The sequence below is a fragment of the Oncorhynchus nerka genome, linkage group LG23 (assembly GCF_034236695.1).
Source record: "Oncorhynchus nerka isolate Pitt River linkage group LG23, Oner_Uvic_2.0, whole genome shotgun sequence".
Taxonomy (NCBI): domain Eukaryota; kingdom Metazoa; phylum Chordata; class Actinopteri; order Salmoniformes; family Salmonidae; genus Oncorhynchus; species Oncorhynchus nerka.
In genome coordinates, this window is record NC_088418.1 from 22,593,524 (window position 1) to 22,618,214 (window position 24,691).

Consider the following 24,691-nt stretch of genomic DNA (forward strand, 5'->3'; position numbering starts at 1 on the left):
CACAGATTAACAGTACGTTTCAAGGATTTAGGCTAGCCACAGCAGGATGTGGCAGAACCTTTCTTTCATTCAATCTCTCACCTTTCCCTTGCAGTAAGCTTTAATGTCCTCTGCACTGCAATCCTGTCCCGCCTTCAGCTTGAGGCAGGCACACACCTCCTCTCCCATACGCTCATCCTTTATTCCAATCACCTGATAGAGAGCGAGAAAGAAACGACATTAGCAGTCATTTCCCTAGAAAACTATCCTTCTGCTTCTGTTCAAGCATATGTAAACAAACGGATTGAGAATTCACCTGTGCCTCCTGGACTTTAGGGTGGGTGTGTAAGAACTGCTCAATCTCCGCTGGGTATATGTTCTCCCCTCCTCGGATGATCATATCCTTGATTCGACCCTCGATGCGACAGAAGCCATACTTGTCCAGGCTGGCGATGTCACTGCATATGGGTATAAGGACACATGTATGACGCATAAGTCAAAGTTGAGACATCAGGTGTATGGGACCAGACCTGTCCACTCACCCAGTCTTATACCAGCGGTCTTTGGCAATGCACTCGTCTGTCTTGGCGACATCCCCCCAGTACTCCAGCATTACACAGTAGCCCCTGATCATCAGCTCTCCTGATATCCCGAGAGGCACGAGCTGACCAGAGCCAGGGTCAACTACCTTAGCCTGAGGAACAGCAGTGATGAGCACAATAGGGTGCGACTCTACTGCAGTCAGTTACCATTACGATAATACAAATCAATGCTCCCAGCAGTTCTGCCTATGTGGATAAGACATGTCATGCTTAAAAAGGGACAGTTCAGGATTTTGGGGAATGGAAAGTCAGGTGAACTTGTGGATGCCATTTTTATGTCTCTGCGTTCAGTATGAAGGAGGTTAGAGGTCGTTTTGCGAGCCAACGCTAACTAGTGTTAGCCCAATGAGTGGAAGTCTATGGTAACAGATAGACTTCCAGTCATTGTTCTAATGTTAGTTAGCAATTGCGCTAGGGCTCGTTAGCAACTTACTTCAAACTGCAAGCAGAGATAAAAATGGTATCCAAGAGTTCATCTGACTCTGGGGAAGTAGATACAGGGCTTCATTGCCAAAATCCAGAAGTATCCCTTTAACAGACAAATATACTTATTGTATAATAGAAGTAAAGACATTAAAACATATGCGCATAAACGACTCAGGTGGATGAGACGTACCTCTATGTGACTGGCAATGCACCCAACAGTCTCGGACTTCCTCTCCAAATTGTCTGTTGGGAAGCCACAGAATGACACCGGGCTGTTCTCTGTGGTTCCATAGGCAATCTGTCAACCCAAAGTGAAACCACACACTGTTCAATTAAAACATACAGTATCACCACGGTGCTATTCTTGACGTTCTACAACCCTGTGTCATTTGCAGAGGTAGTCGGAGAAGGTGACTGAGGGGGCATGGAAAAGTCTGTCCGTCTACCAACTCATATTTGTCACATACACATGGTTAGCAGATGTTAATGCGAGAGCAGCGAAATGCTTGTGCTTCTAGTTCCGACCGTGCAGTAATATCTAACAAGTAACAATTTCACAACAACTACCATATACACACAAGTGTAAAGGGATGAATAAGAATATGTACATAAATATATGAAGGAGCGATGGCTGAACGGCATAGGCAAGATGCAGTAGATGGTATAGAGTACAGTGTATATACATATGAGATGAGTAATGTAGGGTATGCAAACATTATATAAAGTGGCATTGTTTAAAGTGACTAGTGATACATTTATTACTTCCAATTTTTATTAAAGTGGCTCGAGATTTTAGTCAGTGTGTTGTCAGCAGCCACTCAATGTTAGTGATGTCTGATGGCCTTGAGATAGAAGCTGTTTTTCAGTCTCTCGGTCCCAGCTTTGATGCACTGGGCCCACTGTCTGGTGGACAGTTTCCTGTCAGTACCGGACGCCAGCGTGACTTCACAGTTCCAAGGCCAGGACCAGCTGAGTCAGCGAGGGGCAGGGGGTGAGTCAGCAGGCAAGCCAGGGCATGGGAGCTCAGTGAGGTATGTGGTGCCCCCCTGACAACTGGCACACCTGTGCAGTAGGATGGTGCCTGCCCCCTTTCCCCTCTGTAAACCTCGCCCCATACATCTGTCCTGCTGTGGCCTTTCACTGACCAGGGAGTCCTCTTGATAACCTTTTCTTGATTACCGTTTTTAAATTGACAAATTTCAACTGGGTCGTCGGCAGAAGTTGTAAGTTGAGTGAAATGAAGGCTAAGACTTTGAATAGCAGGACCAATGGAGTCAGCAATGGTTTCGTCCTCTGAAGCGCTCGCTAGACGATTCATCTGCTGCCACAAGCACATCCTGAGGGCCAAGTCCAGTAGTGATAGAGTGGCAGAGTAGGGTCATCACTGGTGAACAGAAAGGCATTGAAGGAGCCGTTTGGGGATGGGGAGAATGTTCGCCTGGGCAGCCAGGAGAAAGACGTTCCCGATAAAATGCTAGATTTGTTAAGTAAACTCGAGATTCCACTTATCATGAGAGTATCCATCGGACTCATAAACACACCCTTCTGAGGCCAAAGCGTCATAGGAGCTGAGCCAGCAAGCCCAAGGGCTGAAGTGAACAACTTCGCTCTCTCTCTCCCTCCATCCCTTCCTGTCTCTTTCCCCTCATGCTCCTGGTCAATTTCAAGTAGCCAATGGATCAGCTCTCGAGACCAAGGTCTCACATCTGGTTGGTTAAGGCCCACTCAGAGCCACACACACCTCTGAGTGAAAGCTAATGAAAAATATTGTGATTTCTAAACATACACTATCTGCTGAAACTCAATTCAGCCAGACACAACCTCGCCTCTATTTGGAAAGTGAGAGTGACCACAAACACCATTGTAACACCCTACTCCTTTTCAAAATAGTAGAAAATATGCACGCAGGAATGAAACTGGGCATTTGAAGCCCTCTTTTAGTGGAGGTGAAGAGGGACCATTTCACATTTTTTGGACTTGAAAAGGAGTCCCGCCACTTGCCAACCATCTGGTGACGATTATGGGTTATAAAACAGCCACAAAGGAGCTCATTTTCCTCTGACTGCAGACTGAAAAACAATAGAGACGTCTGGAACCCTAAATAATGGAACCTTAAATCTCTTACCTACCGCCTGACTACACTCAGGCAACTATTTTAGAAATGACTGACTATGGCCACAGCCTGTGGAGGGCCTCTTATCTACCCAACACAAATCCAGGTAACCTGTACAGGTATACAGACCATTGCTATATTGGCAGTCAAAAGTGTGCTTGATCCACCAAGACACTATGATTTGGAAGCACATTTTGCCCTTCTTGAGTGCAATGTTTACACCATTTTTCTGCTTATATAACTAAAATGACCTAGAGATCCTTTGCCTGCTAAACATAACAAGCAACTGAAACTTATACACGCACAAAAACTGTTTGATTAAATGTCTCATGCAGAAGATCTGGAAGCTTTTTAGAAATTTTAACCAGAAGTTAGGGGAATTTAGTTGAGCTCCCTATGGTCAGTGGAAGATCCCGAACTGTGTGTGCAGAGTTAAACTCTCAGAGACACTTGACTTCCTCTTGCAGCCGTCTCCACGTAACACCTTGGTGAGCCCTCCTCAGATTTTTCCTCAAATAAATGTTATAAATAGTGCTGTGTTCTGTTCAGTGCCAAGCCGTCCTCCTCTCAAAGCCCCAAGTGCAGATTTTTTGCACTGCCCCCCTTTTCTCTCAGTCGCACACTCACATCAGCTCACCTCTTGCCTTCCCTCTCTGAATCCTCTCTCTCTCTCACCCTGAGACTTTCTGGAGGACTTTTTCTAGCTTGGAGTGCCTGCCAAGCAGTGAGAAGAAGCTCTCAGGAGGAGGCAGAAGACAGATAAGGTGGACAGACAAGTCTAGAGTAGCAGCGTCAGCATGCGGTGTGTGAGCTTCCTCTCGGTCTGGCCATACCTGCTGGTCCTTGGCCCGGTGGTATGGGGCGCTCCCAGCCAGTGCCCGGCCCTGTGTCACTGCCACGGGGACCTGCAGCACGTCATCTGTGACAACGTGGGGCTAAAGAATATTCCACAGGTGTCCGAGGCCACCCGTCTGCTCAATCTGCAGAGGAACAACCTGGGCAGCCTGCCCACCGGCTCCTTCGCCAGCAGCAAGGGTCTCATCTCGTTGCACATGCAGCACTGCCAGCTCCGCGAGATCGGCGGACAGGCCTTCAAGGGGCTCAAGAAGCTCATCTACCTCTACCTGTCCAACAATGAGATCACCAGCATCAAGCCGAGTGCCTTCGAGGACCTCACCGAGCTCACCTACCTCTACCTGGACGGCAACCGCATCAGCGACCTACCCAAGGGCATCTTCTCGCCCATGATCAACCTGTTCATCCTGCAGCTCAACGATAACAAGCTGCGCGACATCAAGCCAGGCACCTTCGCCGGCGCCAAGGACCTGCGCTGGCTGCACATGAGTGGCAATGAGATGAGCTCGCTGCAGCCGGGCTCTCTGGACGAAGTAGAGAACCTGGCCATCCTGCACCTTGACAGGAACAGGCTGTCCACCTACCCCAGTCTGGCCATGAGCAAGCTGAGAGTGGTGGAGGAACTGAGCCTGGCCAAGAACCCCCTGAGAACCATCCCTGACAACGCCTTCCAGAGCTTCGGACGCTACATGGAGAAGCTGCACCTGGACGGCATGGGGCTGGAGAAGGTTGGTCTCTCAGATTGTTTGTGGGGTGGGTGTGGGTCCTTTTTGTGGGTGCAAAGTGCTTATTGAGTTGGGAAGAATTAAGCGGGGATTGAAACATTAAGAGAACGGCAAGACAATAACATAGCATAGATGTGGTAAATAAGTCTACTATGACAAGAGTAGATAACAATTCATTTCAAGCCTTAGAATATTGAACATTTACAACAGATCCATTTCATGCAACCTGAATCTCATTTATTTGACGCAGTTAGCCATACAGGAGACAGAGCAAGCTTCAGTAAGTATACATATTTTGTATTCTTGTCTACTCTAGCAACCCTGTGGATTAGGGAGGCTCGTTGTTTGTTTGTTTTGGTTCTGGCTTGCCATATTTCATCTGCTATTTATATGTACAGTCTGGCTTGCCACCGGCCAACTCCCTCTTTTCCAGTAGCCAAAAGTTCTCTCTTTTCCCAGTTCTGTGGTTGCGTACTGTAGCCTGAGGGCAGATAATAATGTGAGGTGGTTTAGTAGATTGCTACCATTCATCATATGATCACTGACAGTTCAAATTTACGAGAGTGGAATACTCAAATCAAATTCTATTGGTTGCGTACATACTTAGCAGATGTTATTGCGGGTGTAGCGAAATGCTTGTGTTCCTAGCTCCAACAGTGCAGTAATATCTAACAATAATCACACATCTAAAAGTAAAAGAATGGAATTAAGAAATATAGAAATATTAGGACGAGCATTGGAGTATATATGTGTGTATATATATATATATATATATTTTTTTTTTAAACGCACAGTATCAGTCAAAAGTTTGGACACCTACTCATTCAAGGGTTTTTCTTTATTTGTACTATTTTCTACATTGTAGAATAATAGTGAAGATATCAAAACTATGAAATAACACATGAAATCATGTAGTAACAAAAAAAAGTGTTAAAACGAAATCAAAATATATTTGAGGAATGCTTTTCCAGTCTTGAAGGAGTTCCCACATGTGGTGACCACTTGTTGGCTGCTTTTCCTTCACTCCGCATCCAACTCATCCCAAACCATCTCAATTAGGTTTAGGTCGGCTGATTGTGGAGGCCAGGTCATCTGATGCAGCACTCCATCACTCTCCTTGGTCAAATAGCCCTTACACAGCCTGGAAGTGTGTTGGGTCATTGTCCTGTTGACAAACAAATGATAGTCCCACTAAGCCCAAACCAGAATGGATGGCGTATTGCTGCAGGATGCTGTGGGAGCCATGCTGGCTAAGTGAGCCTTGAATTCTAAATAAATCACAGACCACCAGCAAAGCACCCCCACACCTCCATGCTTCACAATGGCAACCACACATGCAGAGATCACCCATTCACCTACTCTGCGTCTTACAAATACACAGCGGTTGGAACCAAAAATCTCAAATTTGGACAGATTTCCACCAGTCTAATGTCCATTGCTCGTGTTTCATGGCCCAAGCAGGTCTCTTCTTTTTATTGGTGTTCTTAAGTAGTGGTTTCTTTACAGCAATTCATGCAGTCTCCTCTGAACAGTTGATGTTGAGATACGTCTGTTACTGGAACTCTGAAGCATTTATTTGGGCTGCAATTTCTGAGGCAGTTAACTAATGAACTTATCCTCTGCAGCAGAGGTACCTCTGGGTCTTCCTTTCCTGTCGCAGTCCTCATAAGAGCCAGTTTCATTATAGCGCTTTATGGTTTTGCGACTGCACTTGAAGGAACTTTCAAAAGGTCTTGAAATTTTCCGAATTCACTCACCTTAAAGTACTGATGGATTGTCGTAATATGGACTTGGTCTTTTACCACCCCTACCTTGTCACAACACAACTGATTGTCTGAAATGCATTAAGAAGGAAAGAAATTCCACAAATGTAATTTTAAGGCACACCTGTTAATTGAAATGCATTCCCGGTGACTACCTCATGAAGCTGGTTGAGAGAATGCCAAGAGTGTGCAAAGCTGTCAAGAATATGTAATATAAAATATATTTTGATTTGTTTAACACTTTTTTGGTTACTACATGATTCCATATGTGTTATTTCATCGTTTTGATGTCTTCACTATTATTCTACAATGTAGAAAAAATAAAGAAAAACCCCTGAATGAGTAGGTGTGTCCAAACTTTTGACTGGTACTATATGTGTGTGATGTTTAGACATTGTGCACTTTCTCCGCATCGCTCCAACTGTAACCTAATAAGATCCTTATGACTTATCCACCCATATGGGAAGAAAATAGGTCACACAGGCTTTGGGTCAGGATGCACGTGCTGAGACCAGCGGGATCTCTGTCTCGGGCTGTTTGGCGGCAAAACAGTTGCCTGTGGTTTTAGCCGGTGTTTTAGCCCTGATTGCTCTGCTCGCCATATGGTGTGGTACAAAGAGATCTCTTCCCCTGAAAGTGTGTAGGTCAGGAGGATTGCACAGTGGGAGATTTCAAACAATGTCAGGTGGCCAAGTGACATCACCTAGTAAGCATCACACTCTTCAGCTTCAGCTCGTACAGTACTGTAAACCCAGGCACACCATCATACAAGGGTTCCTGAAGCATAGCCCGAGATATCCTTGACCATGCAGTGAGTGGGCGGCGTTGACGCAGGTCTTGATCATTCCCTGAGGTTCAGGTTGGTGTGTGAGGTGGGTGACCGCCTCATTACACTCAAATGGTGCAGCCCGACGAGGTTTTTAAGATCTGGCTAGCTTCCATCCTTTGGTGGGGAAGGGGTTTTGAACTGTCATACTGACACTCCAAGGCTATACAGCAGACACAGTCCAGAGAGCATAGAGATAATCGTCGATCCTACACCTAGTAACGCATAGCGTAACAATGTAAGAGGTAACAAGGTTGAATGAACCCCAGTCAAGGCCTGAGTGGAGAGATGGGAAAGGACTCGAGGCACTTTATCACATATACTGATTGAGGGGTTAGCTTGCTGCTGCCTATTCATTCCAAACTCAAAGTTAATCCAATATTTGAGTTTTTCAAACCATAATACAGTATGGAGAGATTCCACAGGGGAAATGGTAAAATAACAAGCATCTCTCCGGCAGACTGTACCAGTGAGGGTGGGGGAGAGTAAAAAGCAATTTTCCAGTCAAACGTGGGTATTTTTAGGGTGTTTTTGTTTGCTAGCCCGTATCCAAGCATGTACTGTACCAGCCAAATTCTAGAATTTTCGGTGTGTTTTTTCCCCTTGGCAGGAGGGTCCTGCCAACAGGTCAGTAAGGGTTAGGAGACAGGTAAATAGAGGGTGTTCCGTAGCCCATGAAGGACGGGTATTTTTAGCTTGCTTAGGTGAATGGACAATTGGGCCCTTTGCAAGCGTTCTTGGCAGAGAAGTGGCTCAGAGAGAGAGACTAAAAAAAGAGAGCAAAAACAACCTGGCCACGCTGGAAGTCATCCATCTTCCATTGCTGCAAATGATCAGAAGCCTCCACCTTGGCACTTGCGCCCTTCTGCAGTGGAAATTTCCAAAAGACACCTCAATCAACAGCCTCATCTCTTATAGTCTTACATAACATGTTGCAAAAGCCCACCCTCCTCTCACGGCTGCCCCCGGAACCTCCTCTCCCTGTTAAGAGGCTAAGAGCCAACCCACTGGACAAACGGGTTGAGTCAACGTTCTTTCAAAGTCATTTGTCAACATTTTGTGACGTGGAAAATACATCGGATTTGGAAAAACGGTTGTTTTGAGAGTCAAATTTCAACCACAGGATTATGTCATCATGTTAACCAAATTTCAACAGACAAACACTGTACAAATTCCCCTAAAATTATACCTTGAAAACAACGTCAGATTTTCAACATTTATATCCACTATCTAAAAAAAACAGGCTGGGCAGCACCTCCTACTGGAGAACTGATCTAACTACTGCTACCTGTTGGTCTCCCATCCAAGGTTTTAACTAAGCCCTGCTTAGCTATGATATTTGTCACTGACTATTACCAATGTGAGAATGATTGTTAAGATCTATCAGATGCTATCAGATGCTATCAGTCATTCCAAAAGGGTAGGTTTAACAGAACAAATGAAATGTGACCATACTTTCACTCATATCATCAATGATGCTATTTGGGCCTACATAGCATTTACAAAGTCAACAACTATTGTTTCAATTCAACCCAGAATTCAACTAAAAATAAACAATACAATAAGCCTAGGGTTTCAAGCTTTGGTCGATTGAAAAGGACTGGTATTTTTGTAGACAAGTTAACAAATGACATGTTGAATTCATGTCTCCAACTCAACCAAAAATACAAGTTAAAGAATAGGATTAAGCCCATCCAGGAAGTAGATATGCCTATATCTCCTTTTAAAATGTTGATATTTGGTTGTGTTGTCAACCAAACACAATTCAATATTACTTTTGTAATACAGTAAATAGCCTAAAGTTATCTTACAAACTAATGTAACATTCAACCTTAAAATGAGTAACACCTCCATGGCCATATTAAGGTTACTGTAACTATACATTTATTTTATATGTAGTCATATAAAGCGTGAATGTTCAAGATAGCATGCATAGGTAATCACAAGTCTGTGGAGATCCTCACAATTGCTGTAATACTCTGTGCAGAATCTTGAACATCATTGATCACTTGCACCATGTACTTTTTATGTCATCTCAATTGCAAGCCAGGTCATTTGGTTCTGCTATTAAATGAAGCACAGTGATAGATATTTTATTTATTTACACAACAAATCAATCTTGACATTGTATTCCCATTTGGTGCTTTTAAAAATGGTTGAAAGCGTAGCGATACACGTTTGGGTGACAACTAAACCAAAACCCAGACATTGTTTTTCCATTGGAATTTGGTTGTGCTCTTAGATGATTGTAAGTACAGTGATAACAGGTTGGAAATGCAACTAACTTTGAGTGGGTGAATATAGGTTGTAATCCCATTGATCAACGTCTCAACCAACTATTACCCAAATACTCACGCTGAAACATAACAGGGTGAACATCCGCTCATCTTGCACCTCTGTGGAGTTTTTAGCAGCCTCAGAAAATGCGTATGAAGTTTGGGAGGGGTGAGAGTCCAGTTTACATAAGCAACGGTACAGGAACCAGTTATGAGTGGAGGCTTTCATGTCAGACAGAGTGACATTGCTGGAGAAAAAAAAAAACTATCCCCTCTACCAAGCATCGCTGCCTGCCCTATGACAGATATTAAGGATGAGGTCTAAGGTCTACATCCATTAACAGCACCAGGCATGCCTTCCCTGCCATGTGAGAAAGGGGAGATCTACCTTATTGTTGAGTTCAGGGTTTCAATAGTTGAATTCAATAGTTGAAGCTTTTATACTTGCAATTAACTACTTTTGGATTTGAAGGACGAGACTATTCTTGGTCATGACATTATGGTTTAAATATCTCTCGTCAAAGTCTACCTCTTCTGATGAAACTGAAAAGCCTCCTGTACTGTGTCTTATATCTGTCTGCCTGTAGTTTTCTGACGGGGCGTTCAACGGCATGACGGCCATCAAGTCTCTGCACTTGGACAACAACAAGCTCAAGTCCCTGCCCAAGAGCCTGGAGTTCACCAGCATCACCAACCTCACGCTCGCCAACAACCCCTGGAGCTGCACCTGCACGCTAGCCCCTCTGCGCAAGTAAGTAATGACCTCACCTTTACACACACATACAGTAGGAAATCTTACCTTGAACTGACACAATAGAGGTAGAAAACCACACACAGACAGTTGTCTATTTGATATGCACACTAAACAGAATCCATGAATACTTTTCAACATTCTAAAACCTTGATTAGCAAACACATTATCCAAACCGCGAGAGAGAACTTCCAAGACCCTGGATGTCTGATTCTCTCGGTTTCCCTCCACTAGGTGGATGGATTCTAGCCGCCAGCGCCCTGATGCGCTCTGTGCCGCTCCGTCCTCACAGAGAGGAAAGCAGATCAGGGACAGCTCTGCCTTCAGCGACTGCACAGTTAAGACAAAGAGAGCCAAGAAGGGCACACGCCATTAAAACACAGGTAACCTGACTGACGATGACTCTGCGAAATACAAAACTAGTCCGTAAATAGGCAAGTTGAAACCTCAGTCAAGTGAACTTATGAGCTGAGCTCAGCAAGCTTAAGAGTTTCTCAGTATCAGACTTGAGATGTTGCAGTCATATGCATTTACCCAAGAACAGCTTGACAAAGGGTTTCGATTGTGATACATATTTCACATTTTTGTTGGTCCCCTTCTGGTTTGAATTCTTACAAAGGATTGTATTTATGTGTTTGGGGACTTGGCACAACATGACATTGGATTGAAACAATAGCACTTAAGGTCGGGGGATGGGTTTGGACCGGCCTAGCTTGATATTCTTCTTTTCCCTCAGAACTCTGTCTTCTGTCCTCTGGCTGTTATTTTCCATCTTGGCCTTGGGGTCCTGTCCAGAAAAGAACAGCGTGTCCCGGTCATGGCGTTGAACAATAGGAGGGCAGACTGTTTGACTTGGCTGCTGATGTTTGTGTCTTTCCACAGGAGACGCTGCCTGAGGGGAAAGGCCTGTCCAGGTGACAGGCTCGGTACGTGTGCAGAGAAAAAAAGCGACGCTAACTGCTACTTAAAGACCGTCCATCTCACTATCTGCCAAATATCATGCATCCCACAACCAACATTCTGACGAGCAGCCATGTTGACTCTCCTCCTCTCGCTCTCCCTAAAGCCAGCTTTACACCCTCACCTCTCAGGACCCCATCACCTGCTGCCACAGCAACGGCCTGCATCATCCCCCAAGCCCCCCCTAACAACCTTCCAAATGGAATGTTCCAGGCCAGGTCTCCCTTTATTTAATGTGGTTCACTCGGTTGGTCATGTCTCACTTCTCCCATGAGCAATTCTGTCAGACTGAGAAAACAACATCCAGAAAGGACTGTGACCGCAAAACGGACCTTGACATATTGTGACTTGACCCGACTCCTCTCAAAACTCTGACCAAAGGTAAGTGACACAACACAGCGCAGGCGGCTAAGGACTTTTTCTGAATGGGTTTATGAGATAATGGAGCAACGGCAAGTTGAAAAGGAACATAGTCAGAGATGACAAAGCGAGGAGTCCAGTTCTCCAGCGGTATCTTTCGTTTAAAGACTGTCCTTTGTATGTATTCAATCTCCCCAGAGATACAAAAAAAATTATCATGCTTACATGAATGGAGGTTGGAAGTGTTTGCAGTGCCTTTAGGTCTTATCACAGGAGGACATGTTGTACAGTTCAAAATGGATTAGAGAATAGGTAGCAGAGGTGTCATGTCTGAGTCTTTGACTAAATAATATAATATACTAAATATTTAGCCTTTTCCACCCCCCGCTCCCACTGCTGTGGCAATGCTTACACTGTGTGACATTTCATTTAAAGTAATTGATTTACATTGAAAACAAGATACTTTCTACTGCTAAATCAATGGATCATCTATAGGCATTGAAGACTTCCCAAACTCTGGGAGCATGTAGGTACCCCCCTTTCCCTTTCATAACTCTTAATATTTGACTCTTCAGCATCTTTTTTTAATGTATATTGAACATCATATTTTGGGGGGACATCTAAGAAATAAATATGTAACCTTGTCTGTCCTGATTCCATTTTCAACTACTCTGCGCTAACATTAACAGAGAGATAATGTCATAGGAGCGGCCAACCTTACTCCCAGGGAACTACAGAGTTTGGGGGATTGTCCCAGCCCAACACTAGCACACCTGCTTCAACTAATCCAAGTCTGGATGTGTAGCTTATTAGCAAAAGCATGTGAGTTAGTGCTGGGCTGAAACAAACGCATGCCCATCCTGTAACTCGCTAGGAGTAGAGGTCGGCACACAACTCTGCAATAATGAATCTGGAAGGACGTTCAGGTATGAAAATGTCTCCCTCTAACGAAAAAATATATTAACTGTACCCAGCAGTGAAGGTCCTGAAGGGTTTACCCCACAGCTGGTTTTGAGCTTCCACCTCTAACCAGGGACCGACTCAGGTCTAAATTATATTCAGTAATCATTTAGCTAACTTTAATTAATCAATTAACTTAATTAAGAAAACTTTACTCACTACAAACTCCTTAATGCCCATGGTAGAAATGACCTTCTTCACTATTTCAGGTGGACACGGGGAACCAGCCATGATGCCTAAAATGCATAAATAAATACATCTAAGATACAGTACATTTGATATAACCAATATAAAGATGTCTCAATAATGGTCCTATAGGACCCCCGAGTATGCAGGATTTCATCCCAATCAATGGCCATCCTAACTCATCTTCAATCCAGCCGATTTCCAGAATATGATTAGAACAGAAACAAATGAGCGGAGTTAAAAACATGGTCTCTCACCTCCCTCCACTGACGACAAGTCAAACTTGGCCAAGTCAGGCTGGCCCAGCATGTCGATGTACATAGTAGGAGTGCCATAGACAAAGGTACACCTGGTGGAGGGAGGGGGTGGAAAAGTGGATACACTTGATCGAGGCGCAAAGCACACAACCTACACCACAGTTTACTGTCCCAAAAATGTCCTCAATAACACTGAATGCATGTTTACCACCAGGACTTAGTTATTTCTGCCATACCTTTCACTCTCCATAGCTGCCAGGTTGGCACGTCCGTCGTACCCGGTGGAGGGAAAGACCAACGTGATGCCATGCGTGGCCATGACAATGCCACCACCCACCGAGCCGAAGCAGTGGTACATGGGCACAGGCAGGCACACGCGTACCTGAGACTGAGGGGACATGGATTAGTGACTCTATGGCTATGTTTAGACAGGCAGCCAAATTCGGTCTTCTGACCAATCAGATCAGCTCTGAAAAAGATCTGATGCGAAAGTATCTGATGTGATTGGTCAAAAGACCAATTAGTGGAAGAAACTAAATCTGAATTGGGCTGCCTGTCTAAACGCAGCCTAACTAACTAATTGTCTGGAATCATGTGTGTGTGTAGGCAGGGCACCCACCCTCCAGTCATATCCAAGTCGCATGCCAATGAAGTAGGCATTGTTGACGATGTTGTGGTGGGAGAGGGTGGCACCTTTGGGGTTCCCCGTCGTACCCTGACATCAGACAAACAAGTATGTCAGAGAAATAGTGGGCACAAAGCAATGCATATTCGCAAATGCACTTGAATAGGTCAACTGGGACATGCATCATGACTAAATACTGTTGAGTATTATGATTCAGATCCCTGTCAACAGAGGATTTAACATGAATTCACATTATAGATTTGTTGGACACCATGACCATGTAAAGACAAACTGTGAGCACAGGATCAAATGGGAAGAATAGAGAGTGAGTATATACAGTTTACTAAAAGTACCGATGTGAACTGAATATTGATGGGGTCGTCGAAGGACAGTTTCTTCTGCAGCTCCTCCAGCTGCTGCATGTGCTGGCTGCTCCCTGCCTGCATCACGTCCTCTAGGTGGTACATCCCCGGCTGCCGGCTGTCTGTCACTATCACTGTGTGGAGGTCAGGGAGTCTGAGGAGGGAGGGTCACACGTAACAAAATTTTCAGATAGAAATACATTATGTAGAATAGAACAGATAATCGTGTGAGCACAGCGGAGTGCAATGTAACTAATGCTGAGCGATTAACTGACATTTCGGGTTATTTTTAAACAACTAATTGACTGAAGTCGGTTTGTATTTTTTTCTGTGAGTTTAATAAGCACAATACACAGTTTCTGTAGAGATAAATCATATCAAGCCCCAACTGTGCGATATAGTAGGAAGTTGTAGTTTCCAACAGGCCAATATTCTACTTAGTTGAGTGCAGATAATGTGGCAATTAACTACAATGACCATAATTCATTGCGCGCAAAATGTTTCGTTCTATGTTTTTTTTTAATATTTGACAACTGCTACGTAAAAGAGAGAAGAATGCGCGATCTAGTGGTATCTCTACTGGAAAATACAAGATCTAAGTCAGGGATGGGCAACTTTGCTGCAATTCTACACATTTTGCCATGGGGCAGAGAATACATTTTTGCAGTTTTTTTATATGAGTGAGACTTAAAAAAAAAACATTTGTCAATCAGTGGGGGCCCCCCGGCCAGTAATTCAACCATGATAGTAAGTTTAGATATCTGGCCACGAAACAAAGCAATCTAAAAATGTTTTGCTGACATGGGCTAATTGACTGACTATCAGTGACTATTCTAACAGTAAGGTGAGACGACAGAGTTTCCCCCCCAAAAAAATATACATATTAGTATTACATTTTTTATTGATCCGAAGGCCTTCAAAAGGGGGGCCGCTAGTTGCCCATTCCTGATCTAAGTGTTTGACACTTGGTATTTAGCAGTCATAAAAGTATGCCTTATTTACTTTGAAGAATAATGACTAAAATAGTGATTTTGCCAGACAGCATATAGAGCTCTATTGAGAAGATGACTTGGAATGAAATAATAAAGTCATCAAATAAAACAAATATACACAACAACTGAAATATTTTAGTAAAGTAAATGTGAATAAATGGTTAATAAGTGAAAAGCAGTTATGGCAAGTCACCTCCATCATGGGACTTTCCTTAATTGTTTTACTCTGTGTTCTTACAGCATTCAACCCACAAAATGTGTATTGCATTTAAAGTTGTTTTTTTCTCTGAAAAAAAAAACGACCTCAAAAAGCTCTAGTCGCTCAGCACTAAATGTAACAAAACATTTCGATAGAAAAACATGTAGAACAGACAGCCATGCTTCTCAGTCATGTAGAATAGATCAGAGAATCGTCTGAGCTGTAGAATTTTTTCTATCTGCAATATTCAGTGCTTTGCACCCACCAGAACACAACACATTGTAATTTGATCATCATTCAGTGTAACTGAAATTGTGTTATTTTGTCAAAAGAAGAGTTGTGATTGTATATGAAAACAGGGTGGTCATACCTGGCACTCTTGACCGATCCTGGGATAGCAGTGTCCATCTCTGGACAGATCTGCCTGAGCATGTCACAGTACTTCTGGTTCTTAAACTGGGTCGGGCACACAATGGCATTGCATCCAACCTGGACCAAAGCAGGAAACTACATCATTACCAACAATGAACACACTGTTATTACCACCAATGAACGTCATCAACATCATTGCCTTTATCCTCATAATCAACTGTTTAACTAGCAATAATCTCTGCACCGTACTTAATAGTGTCACACCCAGTGCAACTTTCATGGAACAAAACATGATGTGGCAACTCAAGTGACCCACCTTCCTCAAAGCAAACTCCAACTCCTGCACCTGATAGGCTGGGTTCACAGACACCTGTCAGAAGACAAAGCATAACCACTGAAAACGGCCGCTTTAATGTACTTGACTTCACAATTGAGGTTGAAAAACCTCTTTCCCCTGTTAAGATTCCTCCTCCATGCCACCAGTGTCAGCGCTCACCAGTATGATGCCAGCCTTGGCTGAGGCAAACTGGAACAGGATCCACTCATATGTGTTGGGTCCCCACATGCCCAGTCGGTCCCCCCTCTTCAGTCCCAGTGCCAGGAGGCCTGCAGCAGCCTGGTCCACCTGAGCCATAATGGAGCATCGTCAGCACAAAGAGGTAATGGTAATCAATGCATAGCTGGACGCTAGAAAGCGATTCACAGCAGCATTGCTGAAAGAGACAGGGGAATTGAGAGACAGTTGAGTAAAACAGTAGCAAGAGATAAGTTAAAACATATCTAAAGGGGTATTTTGTAGTGCACATTTCAACATTGAATTAATCAGAACCGCATTAAAAAAAACTGCAGAAATACATTATTGATTACTATGACTATCAATAGAATCTAAACCAAACTGAGTGAGCGACACAGCTGGTTGTTACCCAAACACGTGACAATTCTTTATCGCCGAATGAATGTTTAACTTCAAAAGTCAAGGTTTGGCTATCTGAACTCTATCCACGCTATGCCCAGTCATATCATGGGTAGCTGTATCCACAGCAGGTAAGTACCGTAGAAATCACATTCTAATCAGATACCAGCTACTGCCTGGTTACCGTAGTCCCAGGACAAATACTGTTAATACGTTTGGTGTCATTGGTCACATTTGAACTTCGTTTAATGCTTTCGTAACCTGGAGATCACACCAGGTTAGACTTTGCCTCCCACCCAGCTCACTGCGTTCTTCCAACCATTGGGGTCTTGTTAAATAGCCACAACTGCTTAAGACAACAACAAAAAATGTCCGCTCACTGTCAACTGTGTTTATTTTCAGCAAACTTAACATGTGAACATAACAAGATTCAACAACTGATACATAAACTGAACAAGTTCCACAGACATGTGACTAACAGAAATTGAATAATGTGTCCCTGAACAAAGGGGGGGTCAAAATCAAAAGTAACAGTCAATGCAGCTGGTCGCCACACCAGATACTAAGTACTGCAGTGCATCTCCTCCTCATGGACTGCACCAGATTTGCCCGTTCTTGCTGTGAGATGTTACCCCACTCTTCCACCAAGGCACCTGCAAGTTGCCGGACATTTCTGGGGGGAATGGCCCTAGCCCTCACCCTCCGATCCAACAGGTCCCAGACATGCTCAATGGGATTGAGATTCGGGCTCTTCGCTGGCCATGGCAGAACACTGGCATTCCTGTCTTGCAGGAAATCACGCACAGAACGAGCAGTATGGCTGGTGGCATTGTCATGCTGGAGGGTCATGTCAGGATGAGCCTGCAGGAAGGGTACCACATGAGGGAGGAGGATGTCTTCCCTGTAACGAACAGCGTGGAGATTGCCTGCAATGACAAGCTCAGTTCGATGATGCGGTGACGCACCGCCCCAGACCATAACGGACCATCCACCTCCAAATCAATCCCACTCCAGAGTACAGGCCTCGGTGTAACTCTCATTCCTTCGACGATAAACGCAAATCCGACCATCACCCCTGGTGAGACAAAACCACGACTCATCAGTGAAGAGCACTTTCTGCCAGTCCTGTCTGGTCCAGCGACGGTGGGTTTGTGACCATAGGCAACATTGTTGCCGGTGATGTCTGGTGAGGACCTGCCTTACAACAGGCCTACAAGCCCTCAGTCCAGCCTCTCTCAGCCTATTGCAGACAGTCTGAGCACTGATGGAGTGATTGTGCGTTCCTGGTGTAACTCGGGCAGTGGTTGTTGCCATCCTGTACCTGTCCCCCAGGTGTGATTTCCAGATATACTGATCCTGTGCAGGTGTTGTTACACGTGGTCTGCCACTGAGAGGACCATCAGCTGTCCGTCCCGTCTCCCTGTAGCGCTGTCTTAGGCGTCTCAGAGTACGGACATTGCAATTTATTGCCCTGGCCACATCTGCAGTCCTCATGCCTCCTTGCAGCATGCCTAAGGCACATTAATGCAGATTAACAGGGACCCTGGGAATCTTTCTTTTTGTGTTTTTCCAGAGTCAGTAGAAAGGCCTCTTCAGTGTCCAAGGTTTTCATAACTGTGACCTTAATTGCCTACCGTCTGTAAGCTGTTAGTGTTTTAACGACTGTTCCACAAGTGCATGTTGATTAATTGTTTATGGTTCATTGAACAAGCATGGGAAACCGTGTTTAAACCCTTTACAATGAAGATCTGTTTGGTTATTTGGATTTTTACAAATTATCTTTGAAAGACAGGGTCCTGAAAAGGGGACGTTTCTTTTTTTGCTGAGTTTATGTCAATGAAGTAACAGATTCCTTTTTTAAATCTACAGAACAAAAGAGCATCATGTGCCACAGTAAACAGTGATGAATTTATCAAATCAACCCCTTCTCTAAATTTGTTTTGGGCTAAATCTCCTCCTCGTATTTGTTTTGGCTCTGTGTGTGATATCAGCGCTGCGTTTGCGAACTTGTGCAATGCTGTTTCCCACTGAACGAGAGGGGAGAGACAGCTGATGTATTGACGTCCAATCAACCTGATGTTCCCTTTTGTGCAACCCCTTGTGTAATGGAAAATGATTTGATTCATTATTTCCATGTATTTGATAAACTGTTGATATGAATTGATATGTACTAAACATGATCGTAGGTGCGGGGAGATGCATTCCCTTTGTGGAATGGAAACGGGAGTTAACCATGTATGTATCAGGTATGAAGATAAGACCCAGATGAAGACACATCAAATGAACAATGGTTTAATAATGCAGCAGGGGCAATAAGACAGGTCAAGGCAGGCAGGGTTCTGTAAACCAGAGGTGGGGCAACGGTACCGGATGACAGGCAGGCTCAGGGTAGGCAGAGGTACAGGTCGGCAGGCTAGCTCAGGGTCAGGACAGGCAAGGGTCAAAACCAGGAGGGCGAGAAAAAGGGAGACTGGGAACAGCAGGAGCTGATAACAAAAACGCTGGTTGACTTGACAAACTAGCAACAGACAAACAAAACAAAGGTATAAATACACAGGAGATAAATGGGGAAGGTGGGCGACACCTGGGGGGTGGGGGTGGTGGAGACAATCACAAAGACAGGTGAAAGATCAGGGTGTGACAGTATGTTTAAGTACCCTAAAGTCGTTTTTCACTTAGTCTACAATTATCTGTTGCAAATAAGTACCGGTGTTCCCATCTTTGACCTGTTGAACTGCCAGTATCAAATGCCTGCCAGTACTGAATGTTATGAATAAAGTTTGAACCCAGACTGAGCCGAGGGTCCACTGATAATGTACAGTATCTGTGAAACTGTGTGATTCTGAACCACAGTGATGGGCAACTGGCGGCCGCCCTTTCGTAGGCCCGCGGATTAGTGATCCGCAGGTTGACTCAACCTGCAGCGTGGCAGTCGGGTTTAAATATTGTGTGTATGTAGGGCTGGTGTGTGGCAGGTGGGTTGAATAAAGAGAAAACAATACATTAGGGCTGCCAGCTTTTGAAGAAAGCTTGGAGTGAAATTTCCTATGTGAATTTCATTCCCCCCTGGCACAAACCCTGGATGGGATATTTATTTTACTGTTTAAAAAGCTAATTTCCTGCAATTCTATGCATTTTGACATGGCTCAGGCCTATGACCAGGGTGGAACATTTCAAAATAAAAACCACAGGTCAGGTGTATTGAACATCAAATGAACCCTAAAAATTGGACGACATTGTTACTTTGAAATTTTGGGGGAATGAAATTTAAAGTATGCTAATATTATTTTTTAGGTGGTTTGACACTTTATTCAGACAGTAATTAAATGAGTTAAGGAGACAGGTAAATGCTAGAAACAGTTGGAAGGTTGAAAGCAGAGATCACCTGTTCTCAGGTGAAATGTTGTATACGACATGCCGGGGAGTGTTACCACTACACAAAAGCTCTCCACAGGAAATATTAACGGTTGATGGCAGTGCATAGCCAAATCATAGATTGCATTCTGCTTGTCCATAGACTGCTTTTAAAGATCAATACAAAATGTTTGTATTCTTTTGTAATTTGGGTGAACTCTTTAAAATAGGGATGGAAAAAAAAGACCAGAGTAGGCACATTTGCTATTTATCGCAACAGTAGAGTTGAAAAAGTCCATATTTATTCGGTACATGAAAAATTAAGAGAAAAAGTACATTGTGTGTGCACTACATCATCCCCCACAGATCTTTGGAGGCATAGGGTATATGTTGTGTGTGAATGAAGGAGAATGGATGAGTAAGTAGATGTAAAGAGGGGTGTAAATTTGCCTTAGAAGATAAGACAGGGAAAAGATGGGAGGTTGGGATAAACTTGGGCTGGGTGAGAAAGAGGAGGGCAAGGATGGGGGTTGGTGATAAGCTTGGCCAGCAAAATCCAATTTATCACATGGAATGTGCACGGGCTCCATAATGTTTTTTTTTATATAATTCTCAAACACTTAGAGATTGTCAGCAGATGTGGTTCTTGCAAGAGTTACACTTAAATAAAAGGAGAAATTGAATATTTAAATAGGAATTGGGTTGGAGAGGCCTATTCTGCTACCTACTGCAGCAATGACAAAACTGTAAGCATCCTGATAAATAAGAATACACCATTTTCCCTTATCTCAGCATATTTTCTCATTTTGAATTGTACAGTACCTTGCATGGGGAAAAATATACATGGCTTTTATTGTATATCCCACCAGGGGCACATCTGGTGTTTTTAGATCAATTCAAGCTATATTAGATCAAATCCAGACAGGAACTATTATTTTAGCAGGTGACCTAAATTCTACATTAGATAAGATTGACAGACGTTGTAAAAAGGCACATTTAGGAAGTCTCCAAAGATTTACTAGGACACCTGAAGATTACCATTCCTAACTACAAAAGATTATCCATTTTTTTCCTCAAAGTAACAAAAGCTATTCAAGAATTGAATGTACTCAACAATTTACTAGATTCAAACATTCATGATATAATGATATCGGATCGTTGTCAGAGGACAGAGAAAAGCCGATCACCAATATAATTTGGGATGCCTTAAGAGAATGTCAATAATGGCTGTTTTTTTTATGTTGTTTTTTTAACCCCTTTTTCTCCCCAATTTCGTGGTGTCCAATTGTTGTAGTAGCTACTATCTTGTCTCATCGCTACAACTCCCGTATGGGCTCGGGAGAGACGAAGGTTGAAAGTCATGCGTCCTCCGATACACAACCCAACCTAGCCGCACTGCTTCTTAACACAGCGCGCATCCAACCCGGAAGCCAGCCGCACCAGTGTGTCGGAGGAAACACCGTGCACCTGGCAACCTTGGTTAGCGCGCACTGCGCCCACCCCGCCACAGGAGTCGCTGGTGCGCAATGAGACAAGGACATCCCTACCGACCAAGCCCTCCCTAACCCGGACGACGCTAGGCCAATTGTGTGTCGCCCCATGGACCTCCCGGTCGCGGCCAGTTACGACAGAGCCTGGGCGCGAACCCAGAGTCTCTGATGGCACAGCTGGCGCTGCAGTACAGCACCCTTAACCATAATGGCTGTTGATGCCGAAAAGGCTTTTGACAATCTTGGATTGCCTTTCTATTCAAAACTTTCCAGCTGAAATAATAAATGTTATACAAACATTATATGTCCTAAAGCAAGAATTTACCAAATAATACATTATCTGATTCAATTCCATTTCGAAAAGGGGCAGGGCACAAGACAGGGATGTCCCCTCTCCCCCCTCCTGTTTGCACTGTCAACTGAACCGCTTACAGAAAGAATTAGACAGGACCCAAACGTAACAGGTATCATGGTAAACATTAATATAAACTAAACTTATTTGCAGATGATCTCCTGATATACCTGACTAATATTGAAAACTCTATGCCCCTTTGATAAAAATATTTTAGGACTACTCTAAAATATCTGGATATAAAATTAATAGGGTAAAAAAAACTACATAAAGGAAATAAGAAAAATAACTCATGATATACAGCAATCCTTTAAGTGGACCAAAAAATATGAAATACTTAGGATGCTTAATAAGTGACAACAAATATAAATGAGAATGACAGCAAGTCTAACAAAATGTCACATAGGGCACCCAAAAGGCTAGGGCCAGCTCTGACTGCATGTGTAGGTATGGATGATAAGCCATTTTGTGTACTCACGTGTTACTGTATTCATATTGCAAACAATAACACACTTTGCTTTTTTATATATCTGCCTCCATAGGGTTTCCCTTAAATGGGCGTAGAACATGCTGTTTCAATTAGATGTTACAATTCCTTTTGAAGGGGGCGAGAGGACACGTGTCTTGGCTCTGTCTGAGAAGTGTGCAAGCCTCAAAATCCTTGATTCCTTAACTCTCTCGCCTTGGATCTCCTCCTTCAATGAGCTTTGAGATAGAGGCAAGAAGTTGAGGAATCAAGGATTTGAAGTCTTGCACACACTACAGAAAGAGCCCTTGTGTACCCCTAATCTGTTTGGCATAGGATTAGTAGAAAATAGGAAGTAGACACCACTCACATCCTGCTGGAGCTGTGAGAAGGTCTTCCTGACCCCGTCCTGTAGGAACACTACAGCCTCCCGGTCTGGAAAGCGTTCAGCTGAAGCCTGGAGGCTCCCACCGACCGTACTGAAGAGTAGAGACTTGGAGGAGGTGCCGTGGGCATAGCTGGTGGTAAGTGTGGGGATAGTGGGTGGACTGTCCACATGGACTGCACTAGGTGGGAAAATAGAGAGAGAGCTGAAGTTACAGATCTGAAATTGTCCGGGGTTTAAAAGTCAAACAAACTGGAGTTCATACACAGCCTTTAGATTAAAATGGAATTCAATAAAGGGTGATATTCATAAGAGGATTTTCAGAAAAATTATGGGAGCCATGGAAACCGTTTGAGTAGGACATCGTTTGAGATAGTGTCATATGGAGTGTCAAAATGGGGCCTACAGTAGGGAAAAGTAGTCCAAGTAAATGAGTTAAATGGTTAGGATGTGAGACCGATGAGGACAGGGAGGGTGAATAGGAGTCTAGGGCAAGGGAGGGGGAGGTGCACATTCAACACAATGGATGGAGAGGGAGAATAAATTCATTGGTTAGGCTAGATATTTAGGCCGTGTCTATACTTGACAGTTCATGCAGCTCCCACCCAGGCTAGGGGAGACTCCGCAGCTGTTGTCGGAGTGAGATTCAGAGCCGCGTGCCTGACCACTCTGTTCTCAGGACCTCTCCTCACACATAGTCTGTTACTGTGTCAGTTGAGTCTGGCTTCACACATCAATACCTTTGGTATTGATGCCCATTCCACCTGTATGGATGTGCCTAGGCTTAGAGCATACAATTCAGGCTGTGGATTCCCCTTCAGTGCTACTCTCGGCCCACGCCTACAGTATATGAAGCACGATTGGCTATGATGTCACGTGCTAATGACAAAGCCCTGTTTACAGTCATCTTATCACGCAGACAGCTTTGGCTCTCACAGACAAAAATGTCAGCCTCTGGAAAAAAAACTTTTATGGAGCTCCCCATCTCCCCAGGCCAAATTTTGGTCCTAGTGTGGATGCCATTTTGGACCAAACGGCTAAGCTGCAAAAGGACAGAGAGACCCTGCAGTCTTGCATGGGTCCCTCTGGGTAGGGTAACGCAGGGCAGAGACAATTGCAGTCTAGACCTCAGCTTTCCCCTGCCTCAAAAGGCCGCTTGGGTCCTCCACCAAACCAGCCATGCCGAGATCACCCACATCAATAGACTCCGGGTCAGCAGTGGCGCCCCCACCAGCACAGGCAGCGACATAACAAGCACCGTCCCTCTGCTCCGAAGGGCCCCCTCAGTCATCCTGATGGGTGTGGCAATGGCTTGAGCTTGTGGGAGGAGCTTGTAGAGTCCCTCTGGATACAGTACTACAGGGGTAAAAACTCCAGTTCCGATGCCGGCCACCACCTTTCAGAGGGGTCTGGTCAACTACAACAGCCGACCCCCTGAAAAGAGAAGCTCTTCAACTAGAGATTGCATTCTTCTCCATCAGGGAGGCAATCAGACAACTCAAACCATCAGAACAGCACAGTGGGTTCTGAGGAGTGGATTCTAAGCACAGTGGGTTATAAGTTCCTAGTCCTCAAGAGGGATGGTGTCTTTTGCCTCATCCTGGACTTGAGGCCTCTCAACCGGTGCTTGAAAACCCTCCCCTTCAAAGTGCCATCTTCGTCCTGCATCCTACAGGCTATCAGCCCAGGCCAGTGGTCCACCACTGTTGAGCTAAAAGATGCCTACTTCCACATTTCGATCCACCCGGCTCACAGGAAGTTCCGCGCTTTGCATTCAACGGTATAGCGTGAGTACCAAGTGTTACCTTTCAGCCTCTTCCTGGCACCAAGAACATTCACAAAATGCATGGATGCCGCTCTAGCACCCTTAACTTCACAAGCGATTTTAGTACTAAATGACCTAGACGATTGGCTAATCTAAACTCAGTCATGAGAACAGGCAGCAGCATACACGACAGCTCTCGTGAAGCACATCTCAGAGCTTGGCCTCCGGGTGAACATGCAAAAAAGCTACCTGGTCCCCACACGAACTGTGATATTTGTGGGCATGCAGATCGACTCGTCTCTAATGGAGGGCTCATCTCACCAAAGAGAGAGTCCAGAAAATTGTAGATCACCTCAATCCTTTTGTCCAAGACCAGA

General features: G+C 44.3%; 2 protein-coding genes across 3 annotated transcripts in view; one reads left to right on the top strand and one right to left on the bottom strand.

The window, feature by feature from the left end:
* Nucleotides 1–15: 15 nt before the first annotated feature.
* acsf2 (acyl-CoA synthetase family member 2) overlaps nt 16–24,691 on the bottom strand; it is a 37,122-nt gene continuing 12,446 nt past the window's right edge. For both annotated transcript variants that reach the window (XM_065007953.1, XM_065007952.1), the window contains exons 2-14: nt 22,535–22,730; nt 16,086–16,214; nt 15,906–15,959; nt 15,588–15,706; nt 14,018–14,180; nt 13,659–13,754; nt 13,276–13,427; nt 13,040–13,131; nt 12,756–12,832; nt 1,198–1,305; nt 522–673; nt 296–437; nt 16–192 (exon numbers count right to left, since the gene is read on the bottom strand). In XM_065007953.1, the coding sequence (XP_064864025.1) occupies nt 70–192; nt 296–437; nt 522–673; nt 1,198–1,305; nt 12,756–12,832; nt 13,040–13,131; nt 13,276–13,427; nt 13,659–13,754; nt 14,018–14,180; nt 15,588–15,706; nt 15,906–15,959; nt 16,086–16,214; nt 22,535–22,730 (1,603 nt within the window). In that variant the 3' untranslated portion in view covers nt 16–69. The remainder of the gene's footprint in view (nt 193–295; nt 438–521; nt 674–1,197; nt 1,306–12,755; nt 12,833–13,039; nt 13,132–13,275; nt 13,428–13,658; nt 13,755–14,017; nt 14,181–15,587; nt 15,707–15,905; nt 15,960–16,085; nt 16,215–22,534; nt 22,731–24,691) is intronic.
* Nucleotides 3,652–12,280, top strand: LOC115106491 (chondroadherin-like). Its single transcript, XM_029629286.2, has 4 exons — nt 3,652–4,703; nt 10,153–10,316; nt 10,551–10,699; nt 11,199–12,280. The coding sequence occupies exons 1-3, from the start codon at nt 3,918–3,920 to the stop codon at nt 10,690–10,692; spliced, it is 1,092 nt and encodes a 363-aa protein (XP_029485146.1). The 5' UTR covers nt 3,652–3,917; the 3' UTR covers nt 10,693–10,699; nt 11,199–12,280.

What these genes read in the sequence shown, in the direction of transcription:
- LOC115106491 (XM_029629286.2), top strand. Translation starts at nt 3,918, where the DNA reads ATGCGGTGTGTGAGCTTCCTCTCGGTCTGGCCATACCTGCTGGTCCTT. An exon ending in ACGGCATGGGGCTGGAGAAG is followed by an intron (nt 4,704 to 10,152) that starts GTTGGTCTCTCA and finishes GTCTGCCTGTAG; the next exon opens with TTTTCTGACGGGGCGTTCAA. An exon ending in ACGCTAGCCCCTCTGCGCAA is followed by an intron (nt 10,317 to 10,550) that starts GTAAGTAATGAC and finishes TCCCTCCACTAG; the next exon opens with GTGGATGGATTCTAGCCGCC.